The sequence below is a fragment of the Anopheles merus genome, chromosome 2R (genome assembly GCF_017562075.2).
Source record: "Anopheles merus strain MAF chromosome 2R, AmerM5.1, whole genome shotgun sequence".
NCBI classification, from domain to species: Eukaryota; Metazoa; Arthropoda; class Insecta; order Diptera; family Culicidae; genus Anopheles; species Anopheles merus.
In genome coordinates this window covers 17712145-17738307 of record NC_054082.1, presented here as the reverse complement: position 1 = coordinate 17738307, position 26163 = coordinate 17712145, and the positions used below count along the sequence as shown (strand labels likewise).

The following is a 26163-nucleotide window of genomic DNA, read 5'->3' as shown; positions in this document are numbered from 1 at the left end:
AAGAAACCAAACGAATAACAAACAAACAAACTGACATCGGGGAATAGGAGAACGTTTCGTCTACCTTAATTTGCACAACTGAACGCGTCCCCGATCGTGCAGAAGAACTACGGCGTTCGCACCAAAATGTCTGGAACAAAGCGGGGAAGCTTGGGTACATAATAAGATCACTTTGCGACCATCGGACGATAAATCAGCAGTATCTTTACCAGTTAACTCAACGCAAACCAAGCGAAACAATGCGCCACTCATTGGTAGTGTGTTTTATAGTGATCGTAGCGTTCGCTACAATCGGTGCACAAAAGGCGGGTTGTGTGAAGGGTAAGCATGCCGCTCAGCTGCGATTGATACTACCGCGAAGGATCCATGTATGTTTATGATGTTTGCTTTTTTGTAGAAATCTGCCCAGTCCGGGAGCGGTACCAGTGTTGCGGCTCGTGCATTCAGCGCACTTGTGCCCTGGAGGATGACACTACATGTCCGGACGTGTGCTACAAGGGTTGCTACTGCAAGCAGGGATACGTAAGGAAGTACGCACCGGACGGTCCCTGCATTCGGCAGGACAAGTGTCCCCGAACTATTCCAACCCGCCCGCCCCGTAAATAGTGTTGCTACAAAACCGGCTTTTTACCCTTATCGGTGGAATTTTTCATATCAAAACGGGACAGCGAAAAATGGTATTCCACGAAGCATAAACAAAGAACGAATTTGATATTGAATTTTGCGTGTAATTAAATTGTGACCCGAGCAAAGTTTGATTACACATTCTTTTGAGAACGGGTTTCGGTCCGACCATACCGGGAATATGCATGCACGTAGTAATATAATAAACAATTTTGATCCCAACATAGCAAAGGTGTTTTATTGTAATTCTGCTCTGCCAATCAAATGCCATTGTATCATTTTTGCAGCTGCACGTGTGTTATGAAGCAGATTGAATAATTTAAAATAAAAAAACAACGAAACTAATGTAAACGACACTTCGTATGACAACAGCCACAATAACTACAGACATTATTCTGTTCTTTCCAGTACACTAGTACCGTTCCTGCTGAAGCTCGGTCGCCCTCAGCTTCGGCGGTTTGTCCAACCCGTCGATAACGGGCGGCAGGTTTCTGCCGAGCGAAACGTTCACAACACCATCCTTGGCAGACGACGGATTGGTGTCCGGGGTCGATACATCCACCGGGGCCACGTCGGTTGTTTTGGTTTCCTTGCGAAAGTACATGTACGCCGACCCGACGGCCCCGACCGTACCGATGATGATGGTTAACCATTTGACAGTGGCATTAAACTTGAGCCCCCTGGGAGAAAGCAAACAGGTGAAAGGTTATTTGTGTGCGATGCGTTCTCTGCACCAGTGGTCTCCAACCTGTGGTCCGCGGACCACTTGTGGTCCATGGCGTTAACAGAAGTGGTTCGCGAAAAAAATGATTTTTTAAAAGAAAAGCTTATTACGATACATATCGTGCAGTTAAATTAAATTAATCATCAAACCAAATTAACTCAATCAGATTACTGTTTTACAGGCACGTCTAGAATAAGATTTAAACATATTTTTAATTAAAAACATTGAACTAAGTCTAAAAAATGTATGCTATCATTAGCTGAGGGCCGCGGTAAATGTATTTTTAAAGCCAAGTGGTCCGCGATTCTGAAAAGGTTGTAGAGCACTGCTCTGCGCGACGAGCCGACGACAGATGCGCTACTTACAGAAACAGCTGATATTTCAGCTGATTGGTCCAGGTTTTGTTGAGCGAGGCACCCTCTTCGACCCAAAACATGGGCAAAATTACGTCCGGCAGCTGACCAAACAGATCGTGGTCCCGTATCGGACCGAGCTCCATGCTGAACTGTAGCCGTTTTGCGGCCGAAACCGGACTTCCGGTGAACTGCAGACCGGGGAGGTAAATATGGATATCAAATAGGAACACGGATGAACGAAACCCAGCAAATACTTGCCAGCTCAAAATGAATGTAGACATCGTGTGCTTCCTTGTTCGGTGCCAGCCCGTCCACCGCCTCGACCAGCTTCGGATCGGCGCCGTAGAAGTGGGGCTTGGAGCCGATTATGGGTCCCCCAAGACAGGGCGACAGATCCATCGTGCCCTTCGGTGGGCAATCGTCGGGCGGATCGCGACAAAAGCAGTGATTGTGCGGCTCATTCTGCAAACGGAAGGACACGAAATATCACCTGCCTGCTTGTTTACAACGTAATCCACGGTGTTTACCTTAAGATCGCCAAAGTCCAGCTCGAAATAGCTCATCGGCAGCCCGGCATACTTTGACTTGTGCACGTAGTGCGCACCGATCGACCGACAGATTTCCGGCGACCATGCCCATAGCCGATCCTGCGTGCTGAGAAACGGGGGGAAGATGGTCGAATCGGTACCGATGTACTGGTTGCACTCGTCCCCGTCCCAGATGTCCATCTCCGTTTCCTCGTTGTACGATACCACCCGGCCGAGGTCGCGAATGTTCTTCACGCCCCGGTACACGACCCAACGGCCTGCCTCGGTGTGATTGCGCTAACGATCGGGGTGCATACAAGTTCATACAAGCGAGTTGTGGTGTGCATCACACTTCGCCTACTTACCATGCCAAAGAAGGAAAACTTGTAGTGGGTTTCGTTGTGCGGCATAACTGCACCCTCGGAATCCATGCCGGAGCAGAGCGCCTTCGCAGCAAAGTCCTGGCTGCTGCAGTCGACGTAAATGCCATCGAACAGCAGGTCCATGATGCGCACCTTCAGGAAGGCGGACTCGAGCGGATCGAACAGGATGTTGACGCCCTTCTTGACCAGCGGCATCATTGCCTCGCGGTCCCGCTGCACCATCAGCAGGACGCCCATAATGAGGGGATGCGGTATGGTGACAATTTCCTCGCCAGTTAGGGCGGACAGATCGGGCCGGAATATCCATGTGTTGCGCAGTGTGAATGTGAGCGTGTCTTCCTCCACGTTGTCCACCGTGTCATACTTTTCCTTCCATTCTCTGGCAATGGAAATTAAGCAAAAATGAGGTGCTAGAAATTCTGAAAAGTCCAGTTCAAACTATGTTTACAATTGTCTCTATAAGTGTTTCCAAACTACGTAATAATAAGAACCTCAAATTGCAGAAGCAACACACCGTTGACGTGTACGTTGACGGGCAACATATTTGCACATCTGCGACAATACACTTGCGTTCTATAAAATTGGCAAAACGTTTCACCTAGAGCGGAAACCATTTCAAGGCTTTTCACTCTTTTTTTTCGCACGATAAAGTAGGTTGCTATGGTTGTGCAGCCTATTCTACTCAGATGCCGGTATGTTCCTTGTAACAACAGGTAGACGCTACAGCAGAAACAAGCCCATCAATAAAAAGAACATTTTGTTTGTGCAGTTGAGCAGCAGCTCGGAAAGTACTTAAATTATGCAGCATCGATACAGCGGCGCATCTTTTCCACTGTCCTATCGGTTGTATACGCATCAGCGATGGCGAAGATAGGGATAATTTTCTTCGCCCTTAATATATTGGTCCTCTGTGTATCCTACACTGCGACGGACCCGATTGACTCAACTGCAATGTCCTTCGAGCCGGGAACAGATGAGATCTTTACGGATCCCGTCACCGAAGAAACACCTCCCGAGACGACCCCGATTGACACAACTGCGCCAGAAACAGAGGAGACCCCTACAGATCCTGAAACAATACCGACAGAAACTGAGTCTCCCTTCACCGAAGAAACATCTCCCGAGACGAGTCCGATTGAAACTACTGCGCCAGTTGCAAATGAGACTACTACGGTTCCTGATACAGCACCGACAGTAATTCAAACTCCAGTCACCCAAGAAAGCTCTCCAGAGGCGAGCCCGACTGACGCAACTGCGCCAGTAACGGAGAAGACCTCTACAGGTCCTGATACAATGCCGACAGAAATTGAGGTTGCCATCACCGAAGAAACATGTCCCGAAACAACCCCGATTGACACAACTACGCCAGTAACAGAGGAGACCCCTAGTAATCCAGGTACAACTCCGATAGAACCTGAGCCTCCGATCACCGTAGATAGATGTCCAGAGACGAGTCCGACTGAAACTACTGCACCAGTACCTACTGCGCCAGTTGCAAATGAGACTATTACGGCACCGACAGTGACTAAAGCTCCAGTCACCCAAGAAAGCTCTCCCGAGACGAGCCCGATTTATACAACAGAGAAGACCCCTACAGATGAAATTGAGGTTGCCATCACCGAAGAAACATGTCCCGAGACAACCCCTATTGAAACGACTACAACACCATTTACTGTACCATCACAAACGAATGGTAGCTCTCCTACCCCAATTTTTGCCGGAAATACGACTCTAACCACCATAATAGCTTCTTCTACGCCTGCCACAAGTGGAACTGCCACGAACACTACAGTACGTACCACCGCGAAAACATCATCGCGCACCACTGCGAAGACATCATCGCGCACCACTGCGAAGACATCATCGCGCACCACCGCGAGAACGACACCACCGACTACCGCTCGCAGTACCACGAGAACTACACCGCCGAAAACAACTTTCACCAATCCACCGACTACAACCATACGTACCACTACTACAAAATGCATTCCAAGTACTGAGTTGCTATTAACAATCAAATGTATGATTTCTTATTTAAGATTTTGTTCTTTCTCTTTCAGCAACTTGCGGTGAAAATGAAGTGTTTAACTGCTGCGGACAGTGCGGCTATAACACGTGCCGGGGATATGTTACCTGTCAAGATAGGCGCTGTGTGCAGGGTTGCTTCTGCATGGTAGGATTCGTGCGTGCCTATCCGAAGGGGCCATGCATTTCGTACAAAGCCTGCCCGAAGCAAGAGTTTCCACCCTACATCAAAGAGTAGAGCAGGGACGAAAAGGATGGTTTTAAAATAAAAAGATAAATAGCGACAAGTGCACCTTAAAGCATACAGTGGAATACACGGTATCTTGAAGCTGTGTAGTTGCTAGGCGGTAGTTGTAGTGAACATTTTTACATGTGAATGTTTGTAATAAAGTACACCGTTGGCGATACAATTTTGCATTGATTTACAACAGTATCTTTTTGCCGAAAACCGACTTTTGAGAAACAGAACATAGAATAAATTAAACAATGCAAAATACACACGCTTCTAGCTCTTTCATTACTGTGCGTGAATGTGTTTAACAAACGTGACTGGCGAGCATCCAATGCAGGCGTAACGAAAACATCGAAACGCCTAAAAGTATGCAAGGTACTAGATGATTTGGGACCGTGCAACCAGACGTATCGAGAGAATTTCACGCCGTGAAACCTGAAAAAAACTTCAAACCCAAAATGAACATGGCTGAAACATTTCGAGTCTAAATTTATGTACGAAACTTTTATCCTGTATCGTGCGTTGACGTTCAATGAAATGCCAAATTTTTACGCACTCACACATGGCGTGAAAATATTCGCCGTGAATCCCGTTTTCTCATCGAATATCATCGCTTTTGACTTCCCACTTTACGATGCGACACTATTTCGGTGACCATCGACTGCACGGTGACTATCAATATTCTACAAAGATATTGCGGCCCACTAATGGATTTTTAGGTGAACAAGTTGCCTGCTAAATAAATTAGTTTGATACATCTGTTTTAAAATATATGTTTAATTAGTTCACTGTGTCATTGTCTCTCATTCTGTGATGTAATGAATGTAAAAAGAACTAATAGAAAATATGTTTTAATTGTTATACTTTAAAATGTCGATAAAACAGTAAAGTATTCAAAACGTTCATGAAAAAATACTTATTTTTACCATTATTTACTGCAATAGCTATGTCCAATATATTTTATAATGTTAAATAGGAACTTGCAAACCCTAAAATACGATTAATAAGTGTATTTGATTGAAAAAATATGTAGATAAAATAGATCAACAAGTTAAAAACGTAAACAAAAGTTTGAACCCCGGGACCTGATATCTTTAATGCACCTTGCATTATACGTAAGGGTGAAATAATTCACGATCAATGCCTATAACGTTTCAACGCTTGTTATTGAATTCCCTTACTGGAGCATGTTTGTGTTTACCTACACGTGCGCATAAGTATTATTATTTACTGTTTTAATTTCACAGACCACATGTGATCACCTTGAAGCGGTATTACAAAAGTACTTGAACTTAATTGAGGTGAAATATTTCAAGGACATCAGAATCTATTTTCTCAGTACGTGGCTTACGAATTGTTTTTCAATTTCTAAATTAATTGTGTTTCACCGACATTTACACTGCACGAAAATGAATAAATAATCAAATTAGTGTCTATACTCATGATGTTTCAGCAAAATTAGTAATATATTAAATGTGTTTTGGCTATTACTCTTGAACGCATTTATTGCGAAACGCATTTATTGCTTAACAAGAATACTTACTATAGAATTGAAGTACACACTTGTGTAAGAATCAGAGATATACACAGATATGAAAATTCATTGATATAACTTTTCAAGCAACTTTTGAGGAAGTCAGAGGCTAACCTGGTTCTCCACGATTTTAATTTTTGTAAATAGTTGCCGTTTGTTTATGTACATGGATGCAAGGGTTATTCCACAATCGCCAAACAACGTATGTCTTTTTAGACAATGTAATTTACATTAGCAAATCCCTTGGGCAGATAAACATCTACTGCAACTAGCAGCATAATGAAATTGTAATTGTTAGAAAATAATTTAACTTGCATAAGGCAACCATTCTGGAAGTTGCCAAAACTGGCGTTCAAACGCAGGCACGCGTTCATCTGGCATCCCTAGATGGAAGGAAAACAACTGCACTGCTGAGCGTGAAAACATTTGTCCCATCTCTGTATTTGATCAGGTGGCGCTTCGATCTAGAACATTGCCAGCTTGGGCCATATAACGAACAGACGAAAACTGTTCCCGTGTTTTAGACGCTACCATCAGAAACCTGAGTAACAGAGCGTGACGATGAAGTGCTTACTACTGCTGCTGATTGTTTGTGTGGTGGCCTCCTATGGCTCAGCACAGAGGATAGTTCCAAACAAGGATGTTTTGGCCTGTAGCCGCCACAGTACGTACGCAGAAGTGAAGCGACAAAAAAAAATGCTCTGCTTTCGAGCTACTAACAACAGCTTGGTGCTAACGATGTTCTTCTTCTTTTGCAGTGAAATGTGGGGCGAATGAGGTGTACTACTGCTGTGGAATGTGTTTCGAGCTGACCTGTGATAATATGTCCCGCAACAGGTACTGTAATGAACGGTGCTACAAAGGATGCTACTGCGCTGACGGATACACGCGTCGATGGGCGGGCGGAGGGTGCGTGCGCGATGCGCAATGCGCAGCTGGTCGAAAATAATTGCAAACGCACGGAACACATATCGGCATAAACTAGTGGAAATGACGACAACTAAAGAATTGTGTCTTACGTAGGAAAGACATTGTGATTGATCATAGATGAAATAAGAATAAAAATCTGCACCGTGGAAAATGATTGCACAAAAAAATTGAGATTGATTTTTGAAATGAGGTTAATTAAATATTAATAAAAAACCAAACTTCTTAATTACAGTGCTACTTAAATATTAACCAGTCACAAGCAAGGAATGGCTCGACTTACCATACGGTTATAATATTGGAGATTGGAACTAGAAGATATAAAATTGCACCGTGTTTGCCAATAATGTCTTTCATAGAAATTTCAGTACCGACAAAATAAATAATTCCTGAAAACCATTCCCAAACAATTTCCTTTTATTGGAAAAAATAACTCTAAACACACACAGTGTCTCGAGTCAGTTTTTAATGCCAACTGCACATCGCAATGCTCGTGAGATATGTTTCAACAACACTGCTGTCACATATATTTAGGAAACCACACAAAAATTATCACCAACCATATTACAGTTGTTAAAAATAAAACATCTTGCGAGCGTTGAATAATGTAGTTCATTTTGAAAAACTGACTCGGAAAACCGTGCAAAACGTTTTTTCGCAACTTGCTTGAAGGCAGGGTAGCAACATTCAACACGATGCAATGGATGAAATAGACTGCGATCATTCCTTTCCAGTGAGAAGATCAGTTTGGTTGTGTTTTCTTTTCGAGTGTATACACTGGAAGGTTATTCCGGTTACATGTGTCGTATCAGATGCAAAAATAAAATACGCAAACACATCAAGCCACTACAACACACCAGACGAAAGGTAAACTATACTCCTGGTGAGAAGAAAACATGCGAGCATCTGTTCAAATTTGCCCAGCAGGCTACACCATTGCCGAGATTCTTCCGGCTATAAAACAATCGAACAATCAGCAGGATCTAGCCATCCGTGGGGCCGCTGATTCAGTTTTGGTACCGGTTTCACACAACGAAAATCATGGTGTCTGCTTTAAAGCTTATGTTTGCCTGCAGTCTTGTGCTATGCACTGCAGTTGGCTTGAACCGCGCACAGTCTGTAAACCCATCCGTGTTGTGTTCTCTCTCTGCTGGATCGTCGGGACGGCGTCGTAAGAGAGCAGCTGAACTGAAGTAATGTCGCATTTTAACATATTTTCAAATCTTTTATCCACGTCAGCGGTTGGCATACTAGTTCGGCGGTGCCCCCGCAATGAGCTCTACTCATGCTGTGGACCCTGCGTGCAGAAGACTTGCTCGACGATGAATCAAAATGTATATTGTTTTGTTCGCTGCACCGAAGGATGTGTCTGCGCTAGCGGCCACGTGCGTCGAGTTCATGGTGGAGAATGCATTCCAGCAAGGAGCTGTCCACGTTCCTGAAGCGAATTGGAACGAATTTTGTGCAACTATCCGAAGCTTTCTACCGTTTTTATTTAAAGTGGCTAGTTTCGCAGGATGTTTCGTGAATATATCATGTATCTCAAGTCTTGTTTTTTGAATAATCTTTAACTTAAATGATTGAAATTTACAACTACCTGAACAGAAAGGCACTCGCACACACATGGTACATACTCGAAATAAAGTGGTCCAATATCGTTGACGCGCGGTTTGCCACCGCGCATAATTTCATCCGGGTTCGTCACGTTGAAGATGTGCAGCTTGAAGTCGAGCGGAAATGGTATCTTCTCGAACATGTCCCGTATTTGTGTGCCCGGTTTAAGCAGCACGTTCTGGAAGTGGTATAAAAAACAATGATAAAATTTTACTAAATGCCTGAAATACAATGTTGCACAAAAGGCAATAACGCTTGTTTATATTTAAAATGAGTGCAAAGATTTTCTCTACGGTTCTGCACTGTGCTATGACTTTCGCTTGTATCTTCTCGACGCCAATTATGATTCCATTTTCATTTAATTCTATGCCTTTAAATTTATATGAAGCTAACCTTCCAATATTGCATACCTTCAGGCGCTTCTCAAGGCAGTAAAGGGATATTCATTACAATCACTTGAAAATGTGCCAAAAAAAAAGCAGCTCGAGAATGAACTCTAGCCAAACGTACCTGTTTTATCATGAAACGCAAAATCGACGGAAATATCCCATAGCTAAACACCATACCACACGCAAGCACCGCGACGCAGATAAGTCCAATCTTCTTAAAATTTCTTTCCTTGAGCTCCATCTTCAACAATTCGTTTGTTATTGCTGCTATGCAAAAATCAAGCTTATGTTGTACGCCTTGCTAAATACGCAATCCGATCACGATAAAGATCCCAGCTTCAGGTACAGGCACATTACACACATTACAGCACATTACATGAAAGGCAGTAGTATAGGCATACTTATGTATCAATTGATTGAAATAAACCCCACAACACAACAATTAGCGGTGGACTTAGCCGTCCACGTTGCGTTCCGTCAAACACCAAACGTCGACTGATCCGCAACTGGAGGGCGCTTAGCCCTTGATAGCTTGATAGACAGCGTGTTGGAGGTCACCTGCGAAAAGCTTCAAGTTCGCTTGATGTGCTAAATCTGTTATTTTTTCCAATATCATCATCATCATCGTCCGTATCATCATCATTTTCCCCCGCATCGGGTTGGTACTGGGTGGGTGGGTCAACCTTCACTTCCCGGTCTGCGACGATTATCTACGCGATACGCGGGGGTGCGAGAAGCAATACAACAACAACATAAAAAACGATAAAACAGCAAAGACATCAGCTTCAAACGGTGCAAGTTAACATTATCGACAGAACCGTTCGAAGATGGCGCAGCTATTACTGCTGCCGGCTCGTAAGCTGCGAGGTGTCCTTAAACGCGCGTAAAACACATTCTCGCAAAACCTATTTTGAGAAAATGCAAATGTGCTATTGATCGACGTGGGAAGGACGCATTTCTGTTTTCAATTGTCCGCCCGCCGGCAGCCCATACCGTAGTGTAAAATGGTAGAATAAATAATGTTAATTGTAGGTAATTAGATGAGAAAGTTCTACCACTCTCTCTCTCTCTCTCTCTCTCTCTCTCTCTCTCTCTCTCTCTGTGGTGCGTCAGACGCAGCGACTGGTTGCAGGGTAACTCAAGAATCGCAAAGAAGGAGAACTATTTCGTGTGTTGATGGGTTGTGACTTGATACTTTTGTGGGATAAAGGGAAATTCAAAAATACCAAACAAAGTATTGAGCGATAACTTTATTTTTTACTTGTAAATTCTTGCACTTTAGGTTTTTCCCTCCAAATTAATAGACCTGCCAGCGACGTCTTTAAAATATCTCAAAAACCAAAAAATAATCGCCTCCATTGGAAGAGACACAAAAAACCAAACACACCGCAAAATACTCGCATTCCATCAATCACTAGGGGTTTTGAGCCAGTGTCAAGTTGTCCATAAAGCTGCCGTCCGGACTTCCACCTCGGTCGGTCGGTATCTCGTTTATCGATACGGGACTTTGCCCCCTCCCCCCCCCCATTGTCTTTGTCCACCTTTCAGTCCCTCTTTTCCCGTTCCCTTCAGCATGGGTCATCAATGCGTGATGAGCACCTTACCATGACAAGCGATGCCTCCAATGGCAATGGTGGGGATTTAGATGTTAAGGTGAAAAATAATTGTACCTCCCGGGCGGAACCGACCGACTGATTGAGTGCGGGAGGCGTTTTCTGATCGATCATACGAGAAATGAAACGTTCCACTGCTGGAATGCTATGGTGCAGGGTGCTTGAATTTATCGCACCCACACAGTTGAAAGGAAAAGAATGCTTTTGGGTTTGCATTTGGAAAACTGAAAAATGGCTTTATTCTGCTCCGAGAAAAATCATCGCCTTCATCAATCTAGAAATCATACTTTAAATGGGAAAGTACTGGAGCATTTCAATGGTAGAACACATTTACCATTGTTTATGGCGCGTATGTAGCCATTTTTACAAACACATCCTCCTTTGCAGGGCCCAGCACATTTGGCAAGCAATCCCTTGGACAGGCATGTGGCCTCGCGACATGGCTTGCAGCACGTGTATCGTTCGTTAGTGGGGCACGTTGGCTCTAAAATAAGGCACAATTCGTTTTAATTTCAGCTAAGCAGGAAGAAAAATATCACAACTCAAGCACTGTGTTACTTACGCGGTTTCATCCACAGCAAGCATGGTTCAATCTGTCCCTGCACTTCGATCAGCACGGCTGCAGCGACCAGCAGGAAGATTGCGAGATGCTTCATATCTGTGCACTGGCTGGAAGTAGAATATGTGGAAATGGCGATGATGAGTGAAATATAAACCGCCAGTACGCACAAGTTCGACGCACAATTGAACAAACAATCTGAGTGCGAATTGACGTCAATGTTTTGTTGTTGACGAATGTAGCAAATAGAAAAATGGGTTAAATTTCATACCGTACAACAAAGCAATTTATGAGATATTCAATTGAATTTTTAAGAGAAAAAGATCAAAAACTAGGTCAAGATATAGATAGCAATGTGTCGAATATTCGGAATTTCTCCATCAATGGTTGGATGACCGAATTATCGAATGTTCTTGCCATCAGACCCGTCGTGAAAAATGGGTCGAGGACGGACTAGGAGTGTAATACATGTGGTTCTGAAAACCGATTGATAACGAACGATCGGTGGTTGTCTAAGACTGCTTATTGTTGAAGTGCACTCGAAGGTTATGTTGCCTAGCTGATGGTTGAAGTTGATTCTTTTTTTTGTTGTGCAAATTGTGCAGTTTGGTTAATACAAGAATTTTAGTTGGGGATTCATTTCACATAGCTTCGGAGAGTACTGACTTGCAGGTTAAATATATACAAGAAGAGAATATAACTATCCTCACTTCTCGTTGTAATGGTCTATTTATTTAACTAGCTAATCAGCATCAGTTAATACTGCAGGCTCTTAGGAACTGAAAACTGGAAATACATTTTTTCGTTGGATTTTAGCCCTTTGCCTCGTTTCAACTTACATCGTTTGTCACATTGCAAGTAAACCTTTAGTCTCTCAAATTATAGCACAAAGTTGTCAAGAAATGCAAAACATTCAGAATGGATCGAAAACAAGAAGTAAAATTGTATAACAGTGCAAACATAACATATAACAATATTCCCGCATACATTTTGAAGCACTGCCGTCAATCACTCGCACCCATTCTTGCCAAAATATTTAATGATTCCCTTATGCGTGGCACGTATCCTGCGTCCTGGAAACACGCGCGAATGGTTCCTATCCATAAGAAAGGCAGTCAACTTCATGCTAGTAATTATCGTGGCATTGTTTCCCTATGCGCTTTTGCAAAGGTGTTTGAGCTCATTCTATACAATCCGCTACTCACAGCAGTTCAAAACTATATGAGCCCTAGTCAGCATGGATTTCTCCCAAGGAGATCTTACACAACAAATCTTGCTGAATTTGTTGGTTTCTGCTTCGACAACATGGATCGTGGTACTCAAGTTGATGCAGCATATATCGACTTCAGGGCTGCGTTCGATAGTATCTCTCATGATATTCTACTCTCGAAGCTAAAAAAAACTCGGTTTCCTCGACTGGCACATCACCTGGCTGCGTTCATATATAACTGGTCGTTCGTACTACATAAGCATAGGATCTCATCGTTCTCATTCCTTCACCAGCTCCTCCGGTGTGCCTCAAGGGAGTAATTTGGGACCGCTACTCTTCCTCATCTATATAAATGATATATCTTTCGTTTTACCGCCAGGCCAACACCTAATGTACGCCGACGATGTAAAAAGATTCGCTCCAGTTAGAAACGACAGTGACTGTGTACGCCTTCAAATGATCCTTGAGAATCTGGACAGCTGGTGCAGCAGAAACGCCCTCCAAGTGTGTGCTGATAAATGCCAGTGTATATCATTCAGCAGAGCCCGTCACCCCATCACTTTTACATACACTATGCTCAACACGGCTTTGGCTCGCACGACATGTATCCGTGATCTGGGGGTGCTACTCGATCAGAAGATGTCATTTCGCCCTCACATTGATAGCGTTGTTGCGAAGGGAAATCAGCTACTTGGTCTAATTACGCGGACCTGTAGCGAGTTTACCGAGAGTCAAGTCGATCTTCTGTCCCATCGTAAGGTCGTGCCTGGAGTACTGCTGTCCGGTCTGGTGCCCGCTTGGCGTTGGTGACATCAATCGCCTCGAAGCCATTCAACGGAGACTCACCAGGTACGCGGTTCGACTCCTTCCATGGCAATCCCACCACGCTCGGATTTTAGAATGTCTACATCTACGTTCAAGGAGAAATTGCGTCTACGTCACAATGTTAGCTTATAACTAGAGGCCGATTAGACACGATGGTCCGTCGGTTGTGTATGAAATAAATAAATAAAAAATAACATGACGGAGCTAACTTGTGCTCATCCACAAACGCGATTACATACTTTTGGGCGTTTATCGGCGAAAGCAAGCAGATGAAAAGCACCAGGGCAGTTGTTTACCACACTGTTACAGTAGTCCTGCAAACATATCCGAGTTTCTACTTTGGAAGCACAATTGAATAATATGAAAAAGATATAGTTTTATAGAGCCAAAATAAAACGAAACAGAATTACAACCAATCATGGGCCCCTGGTGCACCGATGACAACACATCCTTCCCGCAGGCTTAAACCTTCTGCGGTCCCGGAGCTGAATGGTGGTTAATTGTTTCGGTAATTTAACAGCAAGCAAAAGCAGCTCACGCACGCGTTTCAACACGTGTCAGGGCTCCCCCGCCGGGCATTTGCAGGGGAGCGGGTGTCGATCGACCCACCATGGGCGGTTCTCGGTGCAGTGCTTTCTATCGTACCGGGTACACGTGTGCGCGCGCACACACACACACACACAGCCAGTCGAACAGCCTCGTCATTCTCACAAGCTGCAGCGACGAAAATGTCGTTGAAAGGTCGCCAACACTTGCCCGAGGTACCGCAGCGTTTCTCCCCTCGAGATCATGTTTGCTGCAATTGGCCGATTGGCAACGATCGAAGTGCATAACCTCGCCACACCATTTCCCAACCGGTGTGTCCTTACGAAAGGTCTCAGCCGCTGTTCCTACCCCTCCTCACCAGTCGATGTTTTTTTTGCGAGGCACATCGGGCGCCCTCGGATGATATGGCCACATCCTTCAAGTTTGGTCCAGCGCGCACCGATGCACCATACTGGGCTGATTGAATTACACTTGACAAATCGTTTTATAATTGTTCTAGCACTTCATTACCGGCTCGTCCCGCTGCGCACCTGTCCCATTCAGATGGCTTTCGCCGTCGCTGGCCGAAAACCGACCCACCAACATTCTGGCACATTCTAGACAGCGTCCGAGGGTTCGCAGTGGTTTCGCGCCCGACCCGCCCCGTGGCTGCTCCAAGTGGATTTTCCCAGACAAAACACGTGACGCACGTGGTGGTGCGTCTGAAATGCTGCCGTACCGCGTACTGCCATTGCGCAAGCGAGCAAAACACACTCACACACACTTGCCCTGCCCCAACCCGTCCGATGCTGGGCCTAGATGTCTCGGGGCTTGGCAGCATTTATGTGCGTGCCAGTGACACGCGCGTATCATACCCGCGCCGAGAACCTGTTTGGTGCGCACCGCGTACTCCAAATACAGTTAGAGTGCGCGAGTGCAAGCAGCATGTTTTCAATCATACCGATACCCTTTACACACACACACACACACACACACACACCTTCCGCCCACACCCAGTGGTGGGAAGGTTGTGCGGAGGGTGATACAAGCCCCCGCTCTCGTAACCGGTACACTGGCTGGGAGAATGGGTCTGGTACGAGTCTGCCGAAAGGGACTGGGCGCAGAAAACGCGAGGGAACTTTATTTACATTTGACAGTCAACAATAGAGTGTTTGCGGTGACTCATGACGATTTTGATTTAAGCTTTTCCCTCGTCGCCCTCAAACCACCCCCCCCCACCCCCCGCTCCATCCGTTGTTGGTTATTATCAGTTGAGTTTTGTCCTTTTTTGGGGTGTAACGCGCGTCGCTACCAATGCGTTCGCGGCCATTGCGAAACGATCGTTTGCGATCGCCGCCCAACAGCCAATCGGGGCCCGCTGATCGGGGTGATTAGTGAGCGAGCACATATCGTCCGAATCGATCACTTCGATCACTTATCGAACGTCAATCAACGAGCTGGGTGAGCAAGAGGAGGAAGAACAACACAGCAAGACGAAGTAAAACACCCTTTTACAGTGAACCGTAGCGCAATGGGAAGGTAGCGCGGCCGGTGCCCTGCAGACGCATCGCGCATCTCGGGCTTGTTGGTCACCTGAAAGGCTGATCGGTAGCGCTGGTGCGCTTTGTAGAGCATGTAAATGTCACTCTAGGGACTCTGCGTGCGGCTGTGTGGTATTATGTGGCTCTGGGGCTTGCGTCTCCCGTTTGTTGTGCCAGAAAACGTGTTTCACGCCGGGCGCCGAATCGCTTTCGGCCCGGGGCTGGACTGATTGATGGCGGTGTCTGCACCCCGTACACAAACAACACGGAGCTGGTTTAAGGTCAATGTCAGCCAGCTAGCCTCCTATCCTGCCGGTAGTGCCGGGGCTGCCGCTACTGCGGGAAGGCTATTTTTGTAGCTCGTCCGTTAAACAATTCAGTCCACTGGATCAGACAGAGCGACATCGTACCCAAATTGAAGGAAAGCTTTTGTTACAGTTGACCGACTTCGATGTTGCAGGCGGGCGTTCTTTTTGCGCATTATGCGACCTACGACTCCCATAAAAGCCATATCATCTCATCAGAGGTTTATCATGCGCCTGTGTGTGTGTGTGTGTGCACGTGGAATGAAATTTTCGCACGATCATTTCAGCAATGCAGCTCACGTGCGGCTACTAAAACTACCGTAAACGGTGCATCTAAGCCGGAAAGTTGGCAGCTTTGCAGGTTTGTCTGTGTGCCGGGGTGAACAAAAAAAAAACATGCCCTCACCATACACGGCATTGCATGCGGTGGAGGGAAAGGCGGAGTCAAAAGCAAAACAAACGTATCCGTCTTCAAAGGACAGCACAAACATTCTGTTGACGCCCGATCTGTTTTGGAGGCTCGCACGCATCGTGATGCACGAACTGGCTGTACGTCCTCTTATCAGAGATTGCAAGCCGTGCTGGATGTAACTTGTATATAGAATTAATGTTTTAAAGTTTTTTTTTTCTCCGTACAATGGGTTGAAAAAGTGATCCGATTGATCGTAACAATTAATTTAATGATTTTGAAAGATATGGTGTCATTGAAGTGGTAGTGTTTTTAATAATATAACAAGCATTTCTCATATTTTTACTTTCCATAAGACAGAAAATTGCACATCTGAAAAATTCATTGCTTACATTGTGAAATTAATGGATAGTTTTTATATTAAAATGCTTAGACACAATTATTTGGTATATTGAAATGTATTATTTAATGTTGTGAAATAATTGCATACGCTCTTTTAAATTCAGTAGGACATGCCAATTTTAAGCAAGAAAAGTGTTAAACGAAAATCCAACAGTAAGGTGTAAAACTTTGATTAACTTTGATTTTGTTTGTGCTTCAAAATGCTCTGAAAATTTGTAAAATCAATCACACTTGGAGGGAAAAATGCTGGGAAGGCAAAATATCCGTTTGTCTTCTTCATTCACTCTTTCGCTCTCATATTTAAAAGAAAGTAATTAAAACAACTGAAAATGAACCAATACGAATATAACAAAAAGTAATGTATTTATGTAATGTATTTAGTAATGTATTGAAGACATTTATTTGAAAACAATTAGCTTTGCTGTGTTATTTTGACGAAAATCTATCAATTTTTAGGAAAACAGTATGGAAGTATTAATCAGTTCCTTGTTCAAATAAAATAATCACACTTTTCTTTCTTAAAACACGCTTGATTACGTTAAACATATGCTGTGTAAGGATTGAACTGCATCAAGGCGTCAACTTTACATCACATTTTAGTAAACGAATCGATAAAATGATGCTCCAAAACCAATCGAACCATCGTCCCCGTTGAAGCTTGTGCAGCGATGACGGACTTTTGCCATTAACAGCTTCATCCTGCTCCATTTCTAACTGCCGGCAGCGTGAACGATAAGCGGCTCAACTCTACCCCATCATACGGTGCCTGATTGTTGCAGCTTAAACCTCCACCAACATCTGCCTCGAATATCCTCCAAAGGTCCGGGACTGAGGCAGAAAGCATGGCATTGAAAGCATTGGAGCAAGTGGCAGGGTTGATAAGAACTTAATTCTATCACACACTGAAACTTTCAACTCATTACCATCTTCTCAGTGCGCGAGCGAACTCTTGCTGCTGGCCCGATGGGCAAAAGCGACCAAACGATGAACGACACATTTTAACAAACCCCAAATCTGTAATCTATCGTGGAAAGCTAAGGGAAGCCTAATTAAGGGCAAGTGCGGCAGAAGGCACACAATTGCCGGGATTGCATTCACCCTGCTCCCATACAATCGCATCCGTCTGCATCCGTTACACTTCTGAACGGTGTTCCCTTTCGCGTAAGCGTTACAAGATTGCGTTTTGGAGCCACCGATTTGCTGCACCACACTTCGGATCGAGCTTGTTGGTAGGGTGGGGAGCTGTGGGGGACAGACACAGACAGACCGCCAGAGCGGTTGACAAACTGAGCAGAGTAATCGCGCCCGACCTGCCCACCTTCCTTCCCACCGTGACCTGTCCCTTGCGATCATGCGATCCGGTCCGGTCACTGGCCCGATCTGAAAGGGGGCGCAACCTTCCGACTCGGCGGGCAACTGTTTTGGGGTAACTGTGCGTGTGCGTGTGTGTGTGTGTCTGTGGGGGTCCTAGAGCTGGTGCGAGCGTGCGAAGTATAAAAGGCACGCACGGCAGCCTCAGACTGTATCATAAATCTCGCACAGCTCAACCACTGCACTCGTAAGGCCCTCGTCGTGCAATCAACCTGCAAAAAAAAAACAACCCAACCAGCAAAATGAAATTCTTGGTGAGTGTTTGACGTAATCGAAGTGTGGCTGCGCTTCTGGATACTTCAGCGAGGATTCCTGTGGGATCTGTGGGCAGGCCGGTGGCTGGGAAGAAGTTGGAATCAGTTTAGTGACTGTTGGGTGACTTTTCGTTCGTTCTAGGCTATCGCTGTGCTCGTGCTCGTCGCTTCGGTCTACGCCGATGATCAGCCGATGGAGTCGATGAAGGCGAAGCGTGGCATTCACTTCGGTCTGGGATACCATCACGCCCCGGCCGTGGTGTCGCACTCGTACGTTGCCCCCGCACCGGTGATCGCTCACTCGGCCCCGCTGGTCGCTGCCCCGGTTGCGTACCACGCCCCGATCGCCAAGACGTACGTTGCCCACGCGCCGGTTCTGCACCATGCGCCGCTCGCCGCCTACCATGCGCCGCTGTACCACAGCGCCGTCTACTCCACCCTGCACCGTCGTTAAGCGAGCAATCCCCGGACCGACCGTTTGCCTCTTAGCGTCCAACTCTAGCATTATGCGTGTGTGCTGCGTTTAGCTGAAAATAAACAAAAAAACAACAACAAAACAATTCAATTTTGTTTTAATAGGAGAGAAGAATGAGAATTATCACCTTTATAGCTCTTCATCTCAACTGATAATAATTAATCAGTTCTCATCGTGTAATGCGTACTATTTAGGTCGACATTTCCTCCCAGCCGAAGGAAACAATTAATAGGCTAAATAATTACAATTTTTAGTATATTGTTTGTACCGTCTCGTTCGCGGTTGAGCGCTATGTATTTTGCAATGTGTTTACACCGGCCGAATCCAAAAAAACAACACGTGCTACAATTTAATCACTTTCTATAATTAATTCCTTATCCTGACCTTTTGACTTCCCCTTTTTCTAGGGTAAGGAAATTGGAGATGGAAATATCTGGATACATGTGCAGCCGTATAGGGACAGACAAGGATACAAGATGAAATGAATCATAATTTACCATTGCCAATATACTGCTAGACAAGACGGGAAAAGGGCAATTCCATTCACCCTGCAAGATAATTTGCTGCCTTTAAACCGAATCTCACGACGGCACAATATGTCCTGTGACAGTATGAGAGCATCAAGGACACATTTTTGCTCTCGGTTAACTAATCCGCTCGATCTATTCGGCCGTTTGGAAGCACAGAAGCCAGTAACAAACCGAGTGAAACTAAATTACTTAACCTGCTGTTTGCCGTTGCGTAGATGTTAACCTCTCACAAAAGCCTCTGCATGTAAAGTGGCTAAATTGTGTTGGGCGTTTAAGCTGCTTATCAGTTACATTCGCTACTTTCAATGCTAATCACATTTTAAATAGGAGTTGGTATAACTACTTTGTTCCTTCGCTACCACAACTGCCTTTGATCTTGGTGTTCTAACTTGATTTATTTCCTTTTCTTCATTAACATGATGTGTACGAATTAAGAGCGAGCGTTCGCTTTCCAATGTTTGTTGTGTTTGAATACTATGTTAACTAACATTTGATTTTGTGCTGTGCAGCTTGAGAAAATTGTTTAAATAACTGTAAACCTTTGATCTTGTCCCACACTCCAGCAGAAATTTATTTTTATTTTTAAAGTGACTCCCCGCATAGTGACTCTCCTAAGCGCCTGAAAGTATGCAATGTGATGTTTGCTGTGGTGTTTATACTAACTGCTGCAGGAGGTGTCGGAAACCGCTCACGGTCACGCGCCTTCATCTGTACAAACCTTAATTCCGGTCTGAAAGACGAACACCTTCATGCTATCTTGCCACCTCAAAACCATGTCTACCACGCATCCTATGTTCTAAAAGACCTTTACGAGTTGGGCCATCTAGATCCTTCTAGTTCTAGGTTCTAACATGACCAGTTCACCGAAGCCAGACGAACATCACGTGCTGCACAACTGCTCGTGGTTGTAAAGGTTCAGAGGCTTATGAAAATAATGGAACATTACAGCAATCTCGATTGTCCGTCACCAAGGTGATATGCTTCCTCAGGAAGCAGAAAGACAGCCAGCATCCTTACGCCCAAGTTTACAAAGACCTAATGGTCTGGTTGAATCGCTGACAAACCTCAACAATTGACAACAATGTCCTGGTTCTTCCAGAAATTAATTTGAACGTTTATTGTTTGTCTGTTTTTGCTAACAAATGCTGATACTCATAGTGATGGTATAGATATTTTACTGAGCATAATAATAAGTTGAATAAGCATTTGGGAGTTGAATAAGTATTACAACTAGTTAACCTTAAGTTCTGTCTGGAAAGTGTTAAACCATTACAATTGTGATGGTTTAAAGCTGCTTTTACGTCACTGGCTGTAGGGTATAATTTGTCACTTGGTATTAATTGTAAAAAAAATACTCTTGTTCGTGCATGAGCTCTGAACCAAACGTTTTTAATTATTAATTGTTTTTTCAACACTGCCACGAACGCTAGAGCCAGGAGACCCAAAATTAATAACAATAATGATGTATTGCCGTAGATGAAACGGATGTGCTTAACGGGAACATGTCACAACGTTGTTATCTGGAAAGGATGCTCCAGAAATTCCTAATGTATCGTTCGGAATGTGGCCAACCAAGCTCCAACAATTCTTACACAAACACACAGTTAAAGTACTAATGTGTCCGTACGACCGACACACCTTGCAAACAACTTTTATTTGGTAAAATTACACTGGTAAACAACGAAATTCTTTCCTCCCGCGGAATGCGTGCCTCCTTTCGCCGTATCCTACTTTAAGCTCAATAACGCACACACGTTACGGACAGTCTGAACCCACGGCGAACGTTCTCGGCGCGGTATGACACCTGGAATGACTACAATAATCCTGCCCCTCCAAAACTCCTCCCTCTCCCCCTTTTCCCTCCATCCTCCCCTCTAGCCGAGATACTTCTTCAGCCCGAGCAGCCCGAGCCCGTGATGGTGGCCGGTGTACACCTTCTGCAGCGTGATGCCACCGCCGTACACCTTGCCGTAGTAGGGCGGCAGGAACCCGCCGTACCCGTACGAGGGCAGCGGAGCAATGGGCAGCGTGGGGACGGGCGCCGGTACAACCACCGGATGCGGCACGGCGACCGGATGCGGCACAGCGACGGGTTGCGGTACGGGGATGGGCTGCGGAACCGGGACGGGCTGCGGTACCGGGACGGCATGATGCACCGGGTACGGAGCGGGCACCGGTACAGGTACGGTTCTGAAGAAGTAAAAAAAAAAAACGTTCAAAGTGAAGCAAGTGTGAGTGGACGCGATTTTAAAAGTGTACGTGGGTGAGAGTGTTTGGCCACTTACTTGGTGACGGTGACCGGATATGGCTGCGGAACTGGAACCGGGTAGGGTCGCGGTACGTGAACGGGGACGGCTACCGGGTGCGGAACCGGGACGGGACGATCGACTGGAACGGACACGTGCACCGGGTACGGTACGGGACGATCGACCGGCACGGGCTGCGGGTAGGGTACGGGGACGGGCTGCTGCACCGTGGTCAGTATGTTGCGTGTTACCGTCGGCGCAACGGCTACGGTCGGTGGAGCGGCTGCAAACACTGGCCCGGGAGCGGGAAGTGCTGGAAGCGCTGCCGGTGCAAACGCTCCCCCAATGAACGGTCCTGCAGGCAGCCCGATCGGTCCAGCCGGAAGTCCAATTGGCCCGGCCGGTAGTCCGATCGATCCCGCCGAAAGTCCGATCGATCCCGCCGGAATTCCGATCGGTCCGGCAAGCGTCGGTCCGATCGGGCCCGCAATCGATGACCCTAGAATAGGGCCAATGGAGGCACCGAGCGGCGCACCGATGGCAGCCGGTGCTGTTAGGGCGGCCGGTGCAGCCAGAGCACCCAGCCCCAGCCCCAACCCATACCCGTGCCCGATCGCACGCTTCTGATGCTCGGTGCCTTCCCGCTGGGCGGCACCGTGCACCCTAGCAATCGCCAGCACGAACAGAACACAACACACCTGCAAACGAGCGAACGGTGAACGATTAAACTGCGACCCAAGAACGTCGTTTCTCAATGCACGAACCTTCTTCACACTGGCAAACTTCATCTCGTCTGGCTGGTCTGGCCCGGTTTCCGCGCACGCTTACTACAACACAAGTCTAAACGCCTCAAACTGTGCCACTGATCTACTGACGACACTGTACCGGCTAAGTATTTTTATATCAAACCGCAACAAACGCCAAAGCCCGGCCAAGCCGGCCGCAACGCGGAAGCTGCGCGCGACTTCGGCTCCTGTCACTAAACGGGAGCGCGGCCGTGTCATAACCGCTCCAATTAGGCGAATCTTTCACCATATGGTTCACCGCCGCGCACTGCACAGCCCGCACTTTTTGCCGGGCTTATCGGCGCTGCCCGAAACCCATCCATCCGTCCGCCGTGATCGTGGACATCGTGGGCATGTTAGCAAAAACAAAAACGGGCTCCACATACCCGCCACATATCCGCAGATGCATCGTGGACCTGCCCTATTAAGGGTTTGGCCAGGTTTGACTAGTTTGTGGCCAACCAGGGAACTAGGGTTGTGTCATATCGTCATTGCCCCTCTCCACCAGTCCAGCTCCCGTATTGGGATGAATGAGCGTTAGCGATCTAGGCGCGTACGGTTCGCAAACGCCATTTTGTTGTTGTTGTTGTTGCGCCCCTTCGTTCCAGATGGTTGCTCTGCTCTGGTAGTTTGGCTTGTGAATGAAGCTGCAGTGCGGAAATTTTATCGCCAGTGACAAAGTATGCAGCAGCACCGCACAAACCTGTTGACTTAGTGCCCGAGTTATCGATGTGGTTTGTCTGTGTGCTGCACAATGCAGTTTGGATTGGCTAGTGTTTTTTTCTGGAGTGAGTTGAATGGCTTTTCAGGGGGACGTGTTGGTAGTGTTAGATTGGCATGTAAGTATGTAAGTAAGTAACTCACTGATTATTTTCTACTACATTGGTCCTGGTTTGATTTTGCTTTCTACTCCATCTAAGAACCTTGCAATTGTTTCATGTAATAGTGAAGATGCAGATAATGCGGACAGGGCATAGTTCGGGGGAAATTAGAAAACGAAGCCTTTAATTTTCCATTAACATCATCCTACATCGAAAAACATTAATCTATGTGGCTGTTACACCAATAAGCCTTACACGGTATTACGGTATGATTTCGTGCTACGAGGTTAATATAGAAAAGCTAAAGAAAATCCGCACAAGCCAAACTTCTGCCAAAACCGCATTCCGCAACCCCATGTGCATCAAAGCTGTCTACAACTGTATCGTTCGTTCGGTTCTGGAATATTCGTGCGTAGTCTGGAGCCCAACTACCGCTTCTTCAATTGCTCGACTTGAGGCGATTCAACGTAAGCTCACGCGATATGCCCTACGCCTTCTTCCCTGGCAGGATCGCAATAATCTTCCTCCGTATGCTGCGCGGTGCCTAGGTCTTCTAGGCCTTGAACCTCTTTCGGTTAGAAGACGCAATGCACAGTGCTCTTTCATCGCTGGATTGCTAAGTGGCTCTATCGACTCATCGCCTTTGTTGCATCGAGTCGATATCTATGCACCATCCCGAACACTTAGGTCTAGAGAAACTCTACGGCTCGCTCAACCCCGTTCCAGCGCTGGTCGATCTGACCCTATGTTCCGAATGTCGGCTGCCTTCAACACTGTTTCGGATTGCTTCGACTTCGACATCTCAACTCAGTGATTCAAGGAACGTCTCCGGCTTTTGCCATGGCCGCAGTGAATTGCGATGCAAATCTTGTTTTTATTATGTATCTTTTTTAATGAACTGTTACATTTAATCAATTAGGCCATACGGCCCGTTGAAGATTAATAAATAAATAATAAATAATAATAATAAAACAACATTTCAATTATGAGAAATTTGGCAAAAAAGTATGCACTGAATTTAACATGGCTCAAGATTCATGTAGGAAATTATAGCATTTTCTTCTTTTATTGATTTTTAAGGATCAGTAAAAAGTTAAATTATTTTGTATGTAACGTTATAGATTAAATCTGACCAATTAAACCGAGCAAATGTAACGTGCAACAGGCGCAAGTCGCGAACTTCCTTACTGAGCAACGTACGGTATAGAAATTATACCATCGAATGTTTGTACAAATGTTTGTGTTACTGATTACATTCTGCGTATGATTTATGTACCATAGTTGTGGAAAAAGTCCTGAATGTTCTAGGGAACTTATTTAAAAAAATTCGTATTAGTTGTTTCAATTATTAAAATGTATATTACAATTTGCCTAATTTGCATTTAGAAATAGATTTTAACTGGACTTAGAATTAAAAGCCTCATTACGGTATTGTGCAACTGCAGTTCTGCTTGTTATGTTCAATTAACAAATCTTGTTGATGAGACTATACCATATTTGAATAGTTTTCGATCCACTTTTCAGATTCTTCTCCCAATCAATGAGTTTTTTTCAATCAACAAAATTCCCTCCATGGGCTCAAGCCTCGGTATGGACCGTGCACCGTCAAGCTCATTAGTGGCTTATGGCAGTCCCTGGCTGACTACGGTTGTTACGCTGCTTGAGAAGAAGAATCAGTTCGTTTAAAATATTAGCTGACACAAAGGGCTTACAATATTGTACAAGATAGCTCCAAGCTAATTCAAAATTTTCATGTTTTTTTTTATTATTATTTTGTAACGAAAGTTTCTCTTCCCAAAAAAAAAAACACAAAAACACACACAAACATATGAATCGTCCAACCAGTCCCGTACCGTCACGTCGCATAATTGTTTCGCAATTAATCACTAACAAATTAAACCGTTTTCGATGACGTTCAATCGGTCGCGGCACGTCCCAACGTCCCCCCCCCCCCTGTGTCTGTGTGTTGTTCCCCCGTTTACGGGTGTCGCCGCGTCCCTAGTGAAAGTGGGAACCATATTGAAGTGGGATCACCTTTGCAGGGTTTTGTGCATTCCGCTCGCCTAGCCAAAGATATCGCACCTGGTGCTTGCTGGTAGTACCTTCGCCATACTGCGCCATCATAATCGCACGCGCGCACACGCACACGCACACAAAAATTCGATCGGGAAACGCGCAATGCCGGCGCAATGCCGGCGATTACAACATCGAGAGCATGGCCACAAGCACAATCACGACAACACTTCCTGTTTCGATTTGAACTGTGTTTGATGTTTTGTTTGATGTAAGTTTTTTTTTAATGTTCGTTTGTCTTTGAGCGACGTAATAATTACGGTGTGGTGTGGGATAAAGAATGTTTTAATGGCTCCATTGCCGCCGTAACAGGCAGGGCAGCGAATTCTGTTTTAAATGTGACACGCATTTTTCCACTCCTTTTTTCTGGATTGCATCACACGGAATGGCATTTCAACAAATTAATTGATGAAAAATGTTTCTTTCTTTCGCACTCAATTAATGTAAAGATTAATATGATTGAATTTATCATTTAATAATTTAGCATTTAACAGTCAGGCATGGTGCACGTTTGAATCAAGCAATAATTAATGCTATACCATATTCACCACCGGCTCTCCACGGGGATGAGATCGATAGAATAATGATTAATTTTCAATTATCTTTCACACTCCCGCCCCGTTTATCGACAATTTTGGCCACATTGCGTGCCGCGCGTGACAATGCGTATCAATATAATTAACCGAAGCAAAAAAAGCCTCCCACACCCTCGTGAGAGGGAATACTGTTAATTTAATTGCCCGGTAAGGTAAAACCGGCCCACTATACAATGTGGCGTGACAATTAGTTGAAGTATGAAAAGCCACATGCACCGATGCGAGGTCTCGAGGTCTGCATGGTGTGTAGTCCTTTGATCAATAAAGTATGTGTCGATGGAGCGGTTT

General features: G+C 45.3%; 7 protein-coding genes across 7 annotated transcripts; 4 read left to right on the top strand and 3 right to left on the bottom strand.

Moving 5' to 3' along the window:
• The first annotated feature begins 138 nt into the window (after positions 1-138).
• On the top strand, positions 139-830 carry LOC121589458 (chymotrypsin inhibitor Ani s 6-like). The gene is made up of 2 exons (XM_041908401.1): positions 139-321; positions 398-830. The coding sequence occupies exons 1-2, from the start codon at positions 240-242 to the stop codon at positions 604-606; spliced, it is 291 nt and encodes a 96-aa protein (XP_041764335.1). The 5' UTR covers positions 139-239; the 3' UTR covers positions 607-830.
• A 122-nt stretch (positions 831-952) lies between these two features.
• LOC121589453 (sensory neuron membrane protein 1) lies at positions 953-9812 on the bottom strand. Its single transcript, XM_041908395.1, has 7 exons — positions 9457-9812; positions 8967-9124; positions 2597-2993; positions 2232-2528; positions 1963-2166; positions 1714-1892; positions 953-1304 (listed from the first exon to the last, which is right to left on the bottom strand). Exons 1-7 carry the CDS (start codon positions 9574-9576, stop codon positions 1037-1039), a joined length of 1623 nt encoding a protein of 540 aa, XP_041764329.1. The 5' UTR covers positions 9577-9812; the 3' UTR covers positions 953-1036.
• LOC121589454 (mucin-2-like) lies at positions 3424-4903 on the top strand. The gene is made up of 2 exons (XM_041908396.1): positions 3424-4607; positions 4675-4903. Exons 1-2 carry the CDS (start codon positions 3476-3478, stop codon positions 4875-4877), a joined length of 1335 nt encoding a protein of 444 aa, XP_041764330.1. The 5' UTR covers positions 3424-3475; the 3' UTR covers positions 4878-4903.
• LOC121589457 (chymotrypsin-elastase inhibitor ixodidin-like) lies at positions 6913-7494 on the top strand. Its single transcript, XM_041908400.1, has 2 exons — positions 6913-7069; positions 7164-7494. The coding sequence occupies exons 1-2, from the start codon at positions 6967-6969 to the stop codon at positions 7352-7354; spliced, it is 294 nt and encodes a 97-aa protein (XP_041764334.1). The 5' UTR covers positions 6913-6966; the 3' UTR covers positions 7355-7494.
• A 1012-nt stretch (positions 9813-10824) lies between the features above and the next one.
• Positions 10825-11616, bottom strand: LOC121589456 (chymotrypsin inhibitor Ani s 6-like). Its single transcript, XM_041908399.1, has 2 exons — positions 11511-11616; positions 10825-11432 (listed from the first exon to the last, which is right to left on the bottom strand). The coding sequence occupies exons 1-2, from the start codon at positions 11602-11604 to the stop codon at positions 11230-11232; spliced, it is 297 nt and encodes a 98-aa protein (XP_041764333.1). The 5' UTR covers positions 11605-11616; the 3' UTR covers positions 10825-11229.
• Positions 11617-18256: 6640 nt separating this feature from the next.
• LOC121589455 (larval/pupal cuticle protein H1C) lies at positions 18257-18906 on the top strand. The gene is made up of 2 exons (XM_041908397.1): positions 18257-18349; positions 18492-18906. The coding sequence occupies exons 1-2, from the start codon at positions 18338-18340 to the stop codon at positions 18801-18803; spliced, it is 324 nt and encodes a 107-aa protein (XP_041764331.1). The 5' UTR covers positions 18257-18337; the 3' UTR covers positions 18804-18906.
• Positions 18907-20983: 2077 nt separating this feature from the next.
• On the bottom strand, positions 20984-22453 carry LOC121589487 (tetra-peptide repeat homeobox protein 1-like). Its single transcript, XM_041908432.1, has 3 exons — positions 22365-22453; positions 21640-22298; positions 20984-21544 (listed from the first exon to the last, which is right to left on the bottom strand). The coding sequence occupies exons 1-3, from the start codon at positions 22386-22388 to the stop codon at positions 21229-21231; spliced, it is 999 nt and encodes a 332-aa protein (XP_041764366.1). The 5' UTR covers positions 22389-22453; the 3' UTR covers positions 20984-21228.
• Between the last annotated feature and the right edge of the window lie 3710 nt (positions 22454-26163).

Bases quoted from the DNA above. Each gene is read 5' to 3' on its own strand.
- LOC121589456 (XM_041908399.1), bottom strand. From the start codon at position 11,604: ATGAAGCATCTCGCAATCTTCCTGCTGGTCGCTGCAGCCGTGCTGATC. The intron at 11,433-11,510 runs GTAAGTAACACA...GCCTTATTTTAG, and splicing joins CTTGCTGTGGATGAAACCGC to AGCCAACGTGCCCCACTAAC.
- LOC121589457 (XM_041908400.1), top strand. From the start codon at position 6,967: ATGAAGTGCTTACTACTGCTGCTGATTGTTTGTGTGGTGGCCTCCTAT. The intron at 7,070-7,163 runs GTACGTACGCAG...CTTCTTTTGCAG, and splicing joins TTTGGCCTGTAGCCGCCACA to TGAAATGTGGGGCGAATGAG.
- LOC121589453 (XM_041908395.1), bottom strand. From the start codon at position 9,576: ATGGAGCTCAAGGAAAGAAATTTTAAGAAGATTGGACTTATCTGCGTC. The intron at 9,125-9,456 runs GTACGTTTGGCT...TACCACTTCCAG, and splicing joins TGCGTTTCATGATAAAACAG to AACGTGCTGCTTAAACCGGG. The intron at 2,529-2,596 runs GTAAGTAGGCGA...CCCGATCGTTAG, and splicing joins AGTTTTCCTTCTTTGGCATG to CGCAATCACACCGAGGCAGG.
- LOC121589487 (XM_041908432.1), bottom strand. From the start codon at position 22,388: ATGAAGTTTGCCAGTGTGAAGAAG. The intron at 22,299-22,364 runs GTTCGTGCATTG...GCTCGTTTGCAG, and splicing joins AGTTTGCCAGTGTGAAGAAG to GTGTGTTGTGTTCTGTTCGT. The intron at 21,545-21,639 runs GTAAGTGGCCAA...TTACTTCTTCAG, and splicing joins TATCCGGTCACCGTCACCAA to AACCGTACCTGTACCGGTGC.
- LOC121589454 (XM_041908396.1), top strand. From the start codon at position 3,476: ATGGCGAAGATAGGGATAATTTTCTTCGCCCTTAATATATTGGTCCTC. The intron at 4,608-4,674 runs GTACTGAGTTGC...TTTCTCTTTCAG, and splicing joins TACTACAAAATGCATTCCAA to CAACTTGCGGTGAAAATGAA.
- LOC121589458 (XM_041908401.1), top strand. From the start codon at position 240: ATGCGCCACTCATTGGTAGTGTGTTTTATAGTGATCGTAGCGTTCGCT. The intron at 322-397 runs GTAAGCATGCCG...GCTTTTTTGTAG, and splicing joins AAAGGCGGGTTGTGTGAAGG to AAATCTGCCCAGTCCGGGAG.